Below are 13,438 nucleotides of genomic sequence, written 5' to 3' on the forward strand. Positions count from 1 at the left end.
TAAGATGAGAATTTTTTACGGGCCAGTAAAGCTTACTATTATTTTCAGTTTGGGTGCTTCTGTGGTTTTTATTTGTTGTTGTTTTACTATACTTATTTGCAGAGTTTTAGATTATAAAACTGTTAACTTTTAGAAATGGGAAAACCACACATACAGAAAATAAGGACGTCTGTAACTGCTAATCCATGGATATGTGCTGTTTTCATTTCAGTGTATTTCTGTGCTCACGTATTATCCACCCAGAAGTAATAGTGAGGCTTCTAGGTGCACCCCAGAGATCTCTGGGCGTGTGGGAAATCTAACTTGTTGAGGCAGCATATTCAGACCCTGCGTGGTGTGGTTCTACTTTGCAGGTCGTCCCTGGCCAGTTTCATTTGAACTTACGCATTTTGTGGGATGCTGAGAATTTTATCCCATAATGTTACTTACAGAAAGATACTTTTCGTGAATAGCATGAATTTCGTCTTTTGTGTGTAATTTTCTTTTTATAGATTAGGGCTGTACTCTACTTTGGTATCTTGGTTTTGTAACAATATTTTTATCCCCATCAGATCATGTGGTACAAGACACTTCATGAGAGCAAAAATGTTTCTTGATTGGATTAAATACTTGCCTTTGAAAGTACAATCATTTTTACCATGTAATGAATCTTTCAAATGAAATAAGGCAGTAAATAATAGTTAACCTTTTCTACATTTAAAAGTTAGTTACAGTGTTTTAGAAGCTGGAAAGAAATTTATTGAGGACATTTAAAGTCATCTTATGATTATATATCTATATTTGAGATAATGATATGCTTTGCTTAGGATTCTTATTTCAATAGAATCCGAAAGAATTGCTGTAAGATAGCCTGTAAGATAGCTATTTAGAATTCATATTTCTTTTTTTTTTTTTTTTTTTTTTTTTTTTTTTTTTTTCTGTTTATTCTAGGCTAGCCTCAAGCTCACTTTGCAGCCCATGCTGGCCTGGACTGACATCACTTTCCTGCAACTCACTATATAGACCAGGTTGGCCTTGAACTCACAGAGATCTGCCTGCCTCTGCCTCTGCCTCTGCCTCCCAAGTGCTAGCATTAAAGGCGTGTGCCACACCTGGCTAGAATTCATATTTCAATCAGCAGGTAGCTAAAAGTTAAGTGCTTCTGAATGAGTGGAACTAATTTGTAGAAAGCGATGTGTCCTATGGGAGAGGGTGGAGAGGCTGTTGCTGTCTGCTTTTACTCATGCAATAATAATTTTTGCCAATGGAGATACAGAAAGGTCAAGAGGGTGATAGTTACTTTGAATAGTAACACTGTCTTCCTGTCTACAGTAGTTTGTTAAAAATAAACGTGAATTGAAAGTTTTTCAGCTGTTTTAAGAAACTCTCTTTGTATATTGAATTGCAAATATCCAGATAAAATTTGCTCAGAAAAAAACCCACTCCCTATGGGAGAAAATAAATTTAAAATAAGAAAAGACTTCCATTACATTAATATTTTACTATTTATCAGTTAATTCTACAATGCTACATAGATACATGTAAATTTCCCTTAGTTGTTATGAGCTTATATTTTTTTAAAGATGAAACAATACAAGTGATTGATTTTAATTCATTTTGTTTTTTATTGTCATTATCATATAAGAAAACTGAATTTTAAGTATTGAACTCATTATTTTCACAGAATTGTGTAACCATTGCCACTGTTCCTCTCAAGAACTATATCATCCTAAACTAAAAATCTGTAACCATTCAGCAATAATTTCCGTTAGCCCTTCTCCCCATCCCTATGTAGCTACCATTCCACTACCTATGAATTTGCCCATTTCTGGTCTCCCATACAGTTAGAATCATGCAGTGGTTGACCTCTTGGGATTAGCTTACTTTGTATAATGTTTTAAAGGTTCTTTTTGAAGGCCTTTTATTTTCTTTAACAACTTTGTAGTTTTATTTGTGCTTTTAGTTCATTGATCTGTTTTGAGTGAATTTTTGTGTGTGGTGTTAGGTAAAGCTTTCCCTTCTTTGCTTCACATTTGCTTATCCAGTTTCCTAGTAACATTTGTTGAAAAAAAAAAAAAAAACCTGTTATTTCCTTAGTGAGCAATCTTGTTGAGTATCAGTTTTAGTGATATTTTTAAAATACAGGCTGCCTAGGTGCTCAAGGAAAATTGCTTCTTTTGCTGCCTAGTATTGTAGTTTATGAAACACTAGATAATTTGATTTTCATAGTCACTCATGCAGCAAAGTTCCATCCCTGACATCCTTAGGCCAGGGTGTTTCAGAATTCAAAAATGTCAGGATTTTAGAAAGATGCATGTGTTCCTGTTACACATAACCACCAGACAGTCTGAAGGCACCATATCTGAAACATACTGCTTCTGTACTGTAGCATGTTAACAGTAGTAGTGCTGATCAAAGCAGGATGTAGTTAATAGCAAGGTTTGGAGAAATACTTTTGAGTTTTCAGATTCAGGGGATTTAGGAATCGCAGCTAAGAAATTATGGACCTATGTCAGCATTGTCCACATTTTATAGTTAAAGAAACGGAGACTCTTAGAATGTTGGGACTATGTGAATAGTTACGGTTTAGCTAGGACTCATTTATTGCACTGTGAAATGTGATACATTTCTCCCATTACACAGTGCTGCAGATTGCTTTGGATGTGGATGAGTTTGATTATATACCATATTAACTAAAACATCAAGATAATTATGCAGTACCTTCTCTTAGTTGCATATAAATGGTTTTTCTCATGTGTTCAACATATACTTTGTATTAGTTAATATTTGTAAGATGCCATGAGAAGAGAAGGAAAATACCAAATCTAACCCTGTGTTGCCACAGCTCATTTGCCAATCCTGGTTTTATTCTAGAATCTAGCTTGACAGAAGGTGGAAGGGTCTCAGTGAGGTTCATGTGCCTCTTTTCTTTGAACTTTGGTTGTCCAGGAAGACTTCTAATCACATCCAAGCCGAGTGTAAAGACCTCAGCTTGTTCAGCTTTATCTGAGGTATTGGTTGTGAAGAGATGTTTCTTAGATTTTCAGACTTGCACTTATAGTGCAGTGGTACAGTCTGAGACCTGTATCCACTGAACGCACGGAGTTGTTTCTTACCACCTTAGCATGCGCTATGGCATACCTGTGCCTAGGAGTTACTTATTCTGAAATCTTTGCATTTCATAGCCATCAAGTACTATTTAAAAAGAACGCTAGTTTTCCTTTTTGGAGTAATGGAGTTTCAGTTGTGTCTTTATTGTCTTTGATACAACTTTTAGAAAGTTCTCAAAGTCTAGACTTGTGTATCCACAGCTCCCCTTATATCATTTTTGTTTTCTTCTCTCCCTCTTTCATGGTGGGGGATGGAACCTGGGACCTAGTGTATGTTGGGAAAGTACTCTGCCACTAAGCTATATCCCTGGTTTTTGTTTCTGTTTTCTAAATGTCCAAACTTTTGGTTAGGGAATTGAAGTGTCTGTGTTTCTATCGCTAAACAGCCTAACATGGTATTTATAAGCCATTTAAACATTGATAGCTTTACTTCCTCCTGGGAATTTGGTCTTTTTGCCATATTCTAACTGTAGGCATACTGCACACTTAATGCTTATTATTTGAATGAGGATAGGCAATCTGTGTTCAGACTTTGATTAGGACCTGTTCAAACCTTAGCTTCCTCTTTTATAAAATACAAGATCTTTTCATGTGATTGCGGCAAGACTCTTAGTAAGCTGACGTGGGAAGAGCTAGGGATTGGCAGCTCCAACTGAGCCAGGTGTAAATTCAGTCTAATGTGGCACCAGGGCTACATTAAAGCACATGACTTTTCTGGTATTTCCTACGTGTAGAATAGATAACAATAGTATATAATCTAATATCTAGAGATAAGATCAGGTGTGTTCAAGGTAGACTATCAATTCTCTGGGTGTTTACCATGTTCCAGGCACAATTAATGCATTAAAACAATATCTGAGTTTCCTCATTTTAGTGTAAAGAACCTCAGTCCAGGACTTTGCAGTCAGTTAAGGTAGTTGCCCCAAGCTAAAGTTATTTGAACCCATGTCTGTCAGACTTTAAATCCTATCTAAACTCATCTATAAATACGATTAAATACTACCTATAAATCATATCACACAATGCTTGGGACTCAGAAGCTTAAAAATGTTGTTCTCCTTCTCTATCTCTGTATATATAATAGTTTATTCTCATTGTCCAAAATTAATGTAATAATTGTTGGCTGAATATGATGTTATTCCCTGTTTCCTCATTTTTATTTATGATGAGACAATTCACTTGTCGAGCATCTGTGATGCCAGGCACTCTGTCTTTCCCTATTTATTTCTCATCACAATGTAGAAACTCATCTATAGATCAATTAAATGGAAAGGTTCCCAGGTTCTTTCCCTACTGCTCCTTATAATAACACTACAGTAGTGATACTTGTTATAAACAATAACTGTTTTTAATCTTTACAGCAATCCTAAAGTATTGTCATCACGTTCAGGGAGAGAAAAGCAGACAGGAAGCTTACTTAAGTTTACAGTAGCTTCAGGGTAGAAATGTTCACTGCCTCTCAGGACGGTTTCCCTTAGGAGGAACAGGAATACCTCACAGGACTTAGAGGGTCTGTGGGGATGCTAAGGACTAACTGTAAGCATAGTGCTCATTTGATGTAAATGCCCAAAGAAAGGGCTAGAAGTGGACCTGGAGAGATGGCTCAGTGGTTAAGAGCACTGGCTGCTCTTTTAGAGGTCCTGGGTTCAGTTCCCAGCAGCCACATGGCGCCTAACAGCCATCCGTAACTCCAGTTCTAGGAAATCCTGTGCCCTCTTCTGACCTCCACAAGCATCGAATAACACAGATGTGCTTATATACATCCCAGCAATACACTTATACACATAAAATAAAAATAATAAATAAAATATTTTTAAAAAGAAAAGGCTAGAATTGCTGTGACAAAGTTTTTTAGTTTTACACTATTATTTTGTTTTTTAGGTACTGTTACACTACCAAACTGTCAGTGAGCCGGCTATTATTAAACGATTGATTAGTGTCTTAAACAAAAGCACTGGCGAAGTTACAAAGAAAAAACCTAAGTGAGTGTTTTATTGCAGAAACTGTAAATGCTAACAATTTAAGCAAGTTCCTTACAGATAAGCTCTTATGTGTAGTATTCAAGGTAAGTGAAATCCATTTTTACTTTTTCTCTCTATATGTTTTTTTAATGAATAGATGAAGCAGTTTAAAAAAAGCATTTAAGGGCTAGGGAGAGATACATTGGTAAAGTGCTTGCTTGATGTGCATGCACAAGGACTTGAGTTTAACCCCAGACCCCACATTAAAAAACTGAGGGTGATGCTACCTGCTTGTAATGATTGGCACCCATGAAGCAGAACTAGGTCACGGGCCTGCCCTTAGCCTACTTTGCAAGGTCCAGCCCATTGGGAGACCCTGTCTAAAAGAGCAAGGTGAGTAGTATCTGTGAAATATCAACCAAGGATGTCCACAAACATCCATGTGTGCGCGCACACACACACACACACACACACACACACACACACACACTTGTGCACACACACATTTAAGTTCCAATTTAGGTGTGAATGTTAGATATGATTAGTGTATTATGGTGGTGGAGATATGAATTATACATAAAAACATGAATTTATGTGTGTGTACGTTTCAGGTTATAGTTACTGATGGTGTGAAGATGGAAGGCATTTCAGAAATCAGTCCTACATTTTTAAAGATGAATGAATTTGAATATGCTGCCTGTTTTTCCAAATTTCAGCCTTGTGCTTTCCTTAACTTTCTTGTCACCTGCTTAATGAGCTTGTTCCGTATGCTAGAAAGAAGGTCTCTGCGGCACCTTGCTTTTTCCAGCCTGTGATGTATGTTTGCTCCAATCCATGTGGACCTTAAGCTGAGGCATCACCACCATTTTGATCCTGATTCCTACTTAGTATCCAGGTTGAGGTGTGGACAGTTCTTCCCTTTTGGCTACAATAAGAAAGTACTTCCTGAGAGACTAAGTATACTGTAAATAAAAACAAAATACCGAAGAAGGATGTTGCAAAATAAAAATTTCTTATTCAATTCATAGTAAAGGCTATCACAGTTTGGTTTGGCTGCCTACATTTTGGGGTTTTTCTCATCTTGAGCCCTGTGGGGAATCCCACCCAAAATCCCCCCCCCCTTTTTTTTTTTTGCCTTTGAGTGTTCCTCACCTCTGCACCTGCAGAAGAGGCCCCTGGTGGTTAGCGAGTTAATGGGTTGGCTGCAAGAAGGAGAGAATCTTTACACTGCTCTAAAGGAGCCTTGCTCCTCAGGAGGGAAGGGTCGCTCCTCCTGTCTTGTAGATGGCAGGAGCCTTAGCTTTGAACCCCAGTGCTTGCCGTACTGTTTTGAGAAACATGATAGAATTATAAGAATGACATTTCTTGAGGTCCATTTTTATCACCTGTATCACCAGTGTTCTCATGTGATTTTATGTTCTCAGCAGCTGCATGAAGCAGTGCTAAGTGATTGAAAGCTCCCGGATGCCATGGCAGGGTTCCAGCACTCACAGTCTCACGTCAGCACTGCTGTGCAAGGGTGGTATGAGTCAGACAGTTAATGGAGAGAACTTTTCAATCTGAAATTGGCTCATCATATCTCTTCTTGAGTTTCCCTCTCCTTAAATCTGCTGCAAAATCCTAGTTTAATATACCTAGCATGTGTGAAGCCCTAGGCTTGATCCGCAGTACTGCAAAAATAAATAAATGCATTTTAAAAGAGGATTAAGTGTTAGTGTCGCTTTCCGTATTAGTTAACTAAACTTTTCAATTTTTTCAGGGACTGATAGGAGAAGTGTTGGTCAGGATGGTGCTGGAGCATTTTAGGTTACAGTGGGCTGGCAGAGAGAGTTGTATTTGGAAGATTGGTTTAAATACCCATCACACTCGCACTTCAGACCTACCTAATGTTTCTTAAATGCAGAATTATTCTTTTCATTTATTTTAGCCCAGAAAAATTAAAAGTCATATATTTAAAAAATACAGTTTTCTTTAAGTTTTTGAAAAACTAGGTTGATTTGCTGACTGGATGTGAAATACTTTTCAGGTTACTTTGCTGGGCTGTATTGTATATCCACTTGCTGTTCTTTTTCCATCCTTTCTTAACAGGTTGCTGACAAAAGGCCAGAACGCATTGGTGGAGCTGCAGACACAAAGACCAGTGGCTCTCGAGCTCTACAAGGACTTCAAAGAGCTGGGGAGGTTTATGCTGCGCTACAGTGGTTCCACAATTGCTGCTGGTGTTGTCACTGAGGTGTCCGCAGTTAATGCTGTCTTTTCCCTTTCACCTTTCAAGGATGATTACTGAGATTTTACGCTTAAGGGAAACATAAGATATTAGAATAAGCAATTAAAATTTATTAAAATGTTTTAAAGTGATGGAAAGAAAGAAGTATAGATACAAGGGGTCAAATGAATTGGTGATGGTGATTTATTTTGTTTAGTAGAACCCTTGTTAAATTGTTTTTCTTTAAATTCCCAGCTCTGGGGCTAAAGAGATGGCTCAGCCATTAAGAGCACAGACTGTTCTTACAGAGGACCTAGGTTTGGTTCCCAGCACCCACATATCAACACCTGTCCGTAACTCCAGTTGCAGGAGATCTGACACCCTTTTCTGACCTCTGTGGGCATTGCATGACACTGGCGTACTTAAATCCATGCAGGCAGTACACTCATACACATAAAATAACAATAATAAATAAAATATTAAAAAATAAATTACCAGCTGTAAACACATTTGAAATAATTCATTCAAAAAAATATCAATGCTGGGTGTGGTGGCACATGCTTTTATTCCCAGCATGCCTGAGGCAGAGGCAGGTGGAGCTCTGTGAGATCCAGGCCACCTACAACCACAGGGAGACCCTGTCTCAAAAAAAAAAAAAACACAAAAAAACCCCAACAAAAACCCTCCCAAAAGTTGAAATAATGTAGTCATAAGCACTGTAATGTACCTATTATATAAGGAAAGTTGCAGTTGAATTTTGGAGAAAATAGCCAGGACCGAACCATAGAAATTCCACATCACCATAGTTCACAGGGGAGGTTCTCTGACTCCAATACTTACATGATTATTTCCTGCGTAAAGCTTTTGAGTTCATTGAGTTGAATATAAACTTCGTCAAAATGTAATAGCATGTGTACAATATAAAATCTCATTTTTAAGTTTCTTAAGCACCAAGAAACTTTATGCCCATCGTTTATGTAAAATAGATGAGATATTTTAGGGGAGAAGTAAAAGTAGATGCCAGGCGTACACTGCCCATTTGTAATCTCCCTCCCCTGACTTCTACAATGCAAGTGTCTTTCTCCTTCAGTTTGTTCGTCTGTAAAAATTGGGTAGAAAATCTGCTAGAGTCGCTGTGCAATGAAATGAGCACAGTGATTGGCATTCAGGAAATATTAGATGGTCAGCGTTCTCATCAACATTGCATTATCTGTAAGACTCTATTCTTTTTGTTTTTCTTCTTTTTCCTGAGACAGGGTGTCATACTGTAACCCAGGCTGGCCCAGAACTTATCATGAAGTACAGTTGTCATTATAAAATCATTCTGAAGTTAAAGTTTCTCGTGGACAGTGATGAAGATTTTAAGCAAATCTTAGACATAGCATGTCGAGGAGATAGCTCAGTGAGTAAAGCACCTGCCTTGCAAGTATGAAGACCTGGGCTTGAATCTCCAAAGTCCATGTAGAAAAGCACATGCTTAGCCTATAATCCCAACAGCACTGGGATGAGAGGTAGAGACAGGCAGATCCCTGGACGCTCACAGGACAGTTGGCTTGGCCTGTGTGGCAGAATTCCAGGCCCATGAGAGATCCTGTGTCAAACCAAAGGTGAAGGGCACCTGAGTACCTACACCCAAGGTTGTCCTTTGACCGCCACAGGTTTCCTGTGGATTTGTAATATCTGTAATTACATGTGCACCCCTACATACCTGAAAGCATACACATCCTCAAACTTTAGAAAACAAAAGAAGTAACATGACTGGAGAAAGGAGGGAAAAGTTGAAAGAGAAAGAAAAAAATATTTGAAGCCAGGCATGGTGTTATATACCTTTAAGTCCACCACCAGAGGGTGGAGGCAAGCAAATCTTTGTGAATTCGAGGCCAGTCTGGTCTACATAGTGAGTTCCAGGCCAGCACGGGCTACATAAAGAGACCCTGTTTAAAAGAACATTTTTTTACATTTCACTGTTATTTTCTCTTCTTTTTGTTATTCTTATAATATGCTTGATTAAACTATAGCCGGCTCTCTTTTTTCGTTTCTTTTGCAGATAAAAGAATGATGGATTGGAATTTCTGCCATGTTTCCAAATACAGTGAGATACAGTGAAACCACTGTTTTGAGGCATCCAGTGATGCAGCTAAGAAAACTGTGTGATGGATTTTGCTTTTTAGATGAGTGAGAAAAACTAAAGCTATGATTAACGGCCAAGAAGTGTTAATAATCACTCCTGAAAAGTTCCAGGTTGCCATTTGGCAAAAAAAAAAAAAAAAAAAAAGAAAGGAAAGGGACCCAATAGAGGGATGCTTTTAAAAGCTTCTTTCCCTTTGGAATGGTGGAAAATGAATTTATTTTGCGGAGACCAGAGAAAAGCATCAGAAATAGTATTAGAAGATATTTCAGTCATCATGAAATGGACTCTACTTCCAGCCAAACCAAAACCTAGTTAGTTTTTTCTCTTTTTAGTTGCCTGTTCTACACATGTTTAAGGAAGGGTGGCTAAATTGGGCTTTTGAGATAGTCTTTGACTCTGGGTGCTTTTTTTAGTTAACACTAAGAAAAGAATTGCTGAATGTTATAATAAAGATTTTATGTTGCAAATAAAAACGTCCCTCCTATTCATCAAGTCTGCTTTCGGGAATGTGAGTTGAAATTACAGGAAGCTGTTCTTTTGCTAAGATATTATTTAAGTTGAAAAGCCAGCTAATAAAATAAATGCCTTAGTTTGAATGTAATACAAAGTGTTTTATTCCTTAGACATTTGTGGGGTAGAGGCTCTACCGCTGTCACCAAATGTAACTTGGGCAGTTTGTGGGATCTTTTCTCCTAAGTGTTTTTCTTACTTACACAAATTCTTTGTATTCTGATTGTGAATCAGATTTAGTCTCAGGCATTTCTAACTGTAACCTGGTTTTCCCATTCTTTTGAGTTCAATGTTTATTGACTATATATACATCTTCTCTACTTTATAGATCATGTTCTCCTGTGAACAAGACTAATGTTTTTCTTCTAAATTTCAACAAGAAGCCCCAAGACTTATTTAATAAATATTTGTTGGACTGCCTCCTGGGTCCAAAGAAATTTAGATTAGATGTTGGCCTTAGCTGAACCTGGGACTAATCTTGAGGAACTGTTTATTATAGACTTTTAAATTTTATTTCACTTTTATTTCATTTATTTATTTTTGAGACAAGGTCTGCTTATAGCCACGATTGGCCTGGAACCTGCCATATCAACCAGGCTGGCCTCGATCTCACAAAATCTGTCTGCCTCTGCCTCCCAAGTGCTGAAATTAAAAGGTATGTGCCATCATACCCAGCCTGTAGACTTTTTTAAAAATTAGAAAGTGTTATGATTCAGTATAGCTTATCGTATGCACCAGCTCTCCCTGCCTCCTTTTCTTCCTCCTCTCTTCATTTTTAGGGTTTTTCTGTGCAGCCCAGGCTGCCCTCAAACTCCTGGTCCTTCAGCCTCAGTCTCCCAGTCCTGGGATTACAGATGTGTACCACCACATCTGTCTACTGCTTTGTAACTGAAGAAGAACATCCATGTGGTTAAGTGCACAGATCATAAATGCACTTCTTGGTGAATGATAGCCAGATGATTGCACTCATGCAAAAATTCTTTAGTAAAAAATCGTGCAGTTGTCAGTTAAGCATAAACTTGTTTAGGCAAGAAAGTGTTTCATCAAGATGTTATTCAAAAACCTAACAGATACTAATGACAGAAAATGAACTTGAAGTAACTTAAGCAGCAAAGAAAAAGTTTTGACTAACTTAATTGAAACAGAGGTAGTTCTAGCTTTGAATTAAGTCTAGTAGGAACAACTTTCATGACTTCTACCAGGACTCATTTCTACATCTTTGTTCTGGTGTTGGTTTGCCCTTGGGATCCATATAGAATTTTCTGTAATGCCAGGTAGTACACAGGATGTAGTGATAACATATTATGTCCTCAGACCCTCTGTCTGGAGCAAGAACAGACCAGAAGAATAGGTCTTTTTCAGGAAGCCCTAATGATTCCCTTGGGCACATACTCATAAAAAAGTATGAAGTGACTATATAACTCAAAGCACAGAGCTGAGAGTTGTGGAAATTCAGGGTGCTGTTAAGTGGCTAGGTATACATCCCATGTGTATTTTGTATAGATCCATCAGATAATTGAAATTTTAGTTAAGAATTTATCAAAAACAATAGGAATGAAAGAGTTTAATGACTTTCTGCCTTGAACTGTGATACAGTACAGCTTCTTGTTTGTATTGTTTATGGTTGATTGCTGTTGAAAGGAGTAATGATGTTACTGGAAGGACCCACTGTGAGAGAAGAGTGTTGACATTTGGAGGGCTGGGGTTAATCAGTGAGTGACCAAGTGGTAAGCAGGCATGCAAAGCTTGCCTGTGCTGATTTCCTTGCCCTGGCATTTCACCTATACTTGATAGGATATGTGTTTTGTGTCACTTGCTTCAAGTGTTTGCCTTGACTTCTTTTTCATGGTTTACTGTTTCTTCACATCTACAGCTTTGTCTTGTGACCTTGATGAGGCTCTGCAGATCCAGATGCCTCTGGGGTAATCTTGTTTAAAAACATTGAAGAAACATGTTTTGACTTAATGGTTTTTCTTACACATTCATTTCTGACTGGAAAGTGGGACCAAAGATGGCGCAAGCCACATCCTGACATGAGGAAGGAGGGAGGGGCCATGGACAAGACTGGAATTCACACCCACAGAGCTGCTCTTGTTTGCGTTGTCTGATGAACCACAGCTTGGAGTTGTTCCTGAGATGGGGGTGACAGTGTTGAGTCTGAGGGACTCAAATGTTCCTGCAACCAGGATGGAAACCAGAAGTAGCAGTCAGCAGACTGTAAGGGATTCTACTGTTACTCCAGCAGAGCATGAGGTGCCTGAGGGTGGTTTGTGCATCTTGCTTTACAACAATTGACTTGGATATTTTTCTTTTTGTTTAACAGTAAGTAAATATTTTAACAGGCAACTGATACCTGCTGGGAGAGGGAGAGTTTTAAGATTTTAGTAAGTTTTCCTCACTGCTGTAAAACCTGGTAGGTTGACCAGACTATGGGATAGACACACACCCAGGCACATTTAGGAAACACAGATTAGACTGTCTTAAAGAACACAGTAATAGAGGACATGAAGTTGTTGGGGGTAAGTAAGGTGGGGACAGATCTGAGTGTAATCAAAATACATTGTATGGAATTCTCGAATTAAAAGCTTAAAAAAAAAAAAAGCTCACCTCCCTCTGCTTCCCTGGGCCTGCAGGACATGCAGGCCTCTCTCCAACCCACAGGCTTGTCTCCGGGGTAAGTCCATTGTGCCCTCCATGCCTTGACTCCCCCAGCCTCATTCATCCTCCCATCTCCCCCGCTGGTCTCTTCTCCTAGCCTAAGTCTTGTCCCATTCCTTGTCTTGGGGCCCCAGACACCTGGGGAATCACTACTGCTTCCTGATCCTTTTTATCCAGACCAACTCAGTCCTTTCTCTGGTCCCCAGGAGCACTGCTTCTGGGCATGACTGCCCTCAACTCCCTCTGCCACCCTGGGCCTGCGGGACCCTCAGGCCTCTCTCTGACCCGCAGGCCTCTTTACAGGGTAAGTCCATCGTGCCCTCCGCACCTTGATTACCCCAGCCTCATTCACCCTCCCATCTCCCCTGCCCGTCTCTCCTCCTAGCCTGGGTCCTGTCCCATTCATTGTCTTGGCGCCCCAGACGTCCGGGAAAACACCACTGCTTCCTGATCCTTTGCATCCAGACCAACTCAGTGCCTTCTAGGGTCCCCAGGAGTACTCTGGGCCCAGCCCTCACCAGCCCTCACATCCCTCTACTTCACTGGGACTGCACCACCCGCCAGCCTCTTTCCAGGCTGACATTTTCTCTTCCTGATCCTTTACATCCAGACCAACCCAGCTCCTCAGTGCAGACCCCAGGAGCCCTTGGGGCTGCTTCCCACCCCCATCTGCCTTTGCATCTCTGGGTGGTATGGCCACCAGCTGCCCTAGAACACCATATTTCCTGGGCCCTGTTCCCAGGTCACTCCAACCCCCAAATTCCTGAGGTCAAAATCTTTCCTGGAGGGATCCAGACCTTAGGACAAAGCCTGAGAGCATCTGATCCTCATCTGACTTGTGCCTCTGTGGGAAATCCTGAAGACAAAAGCAATCTGGCCACTC

General features: G+C 39.5%; 1 protein-coding gene across 2 annotated transcripts in view; it reads left to right on the plus strand.

Annotated features, from left to right (window-relative positions):
* Hbs1l (HBS1 like translational GTPase) overlaps window positions 1–9,540 on the plus strand; it is a 76,400-nt gene extending 66,860 nt beyond the window's left edge. For both annotated transcript variants that reach the window (XM_008822088.3, XM_008822087.3), the window contains exons 16-18: window positions 4,971–5,071; window positions 7,139–7,283; window positions 9,304–9,540. In XM_008822088.3, coding sequence (XP_008820310.1) covers window positions 4,971–5,071; window positions 7,139–7,283; window positions 9,304–9,315 — 258 coding nt within the window. In that variant the 3' untranslated portion in view covers window positions 9,316–9,540. The remainder of the gene's footprint in view (window positions 1–4,970; window positions 5,072–7,138; window positions 7,284–9,303) is intronic.
* The last annotated feature ends 3,898 nt before the right edge of the window (window positions 9,541–13,438 follow it).

The sequence above is a fragment of the Nannospalax galili genome, unplaced genomic scaffold (assembly GCF_000622305.1).
Source record: "Nannospalax galili isolate Female #2095 unplaced genomic scaffold, S.galili_v1.0 scaffold186, whole genome shotgun sequence".
In the NCBI taxonomy this organism is placed as follows: Eukaryota; Metazoa; Chordata; class Mammalia; order Rodentia; family Spalacidae; genus Nannospalax; species Nannospalax galili.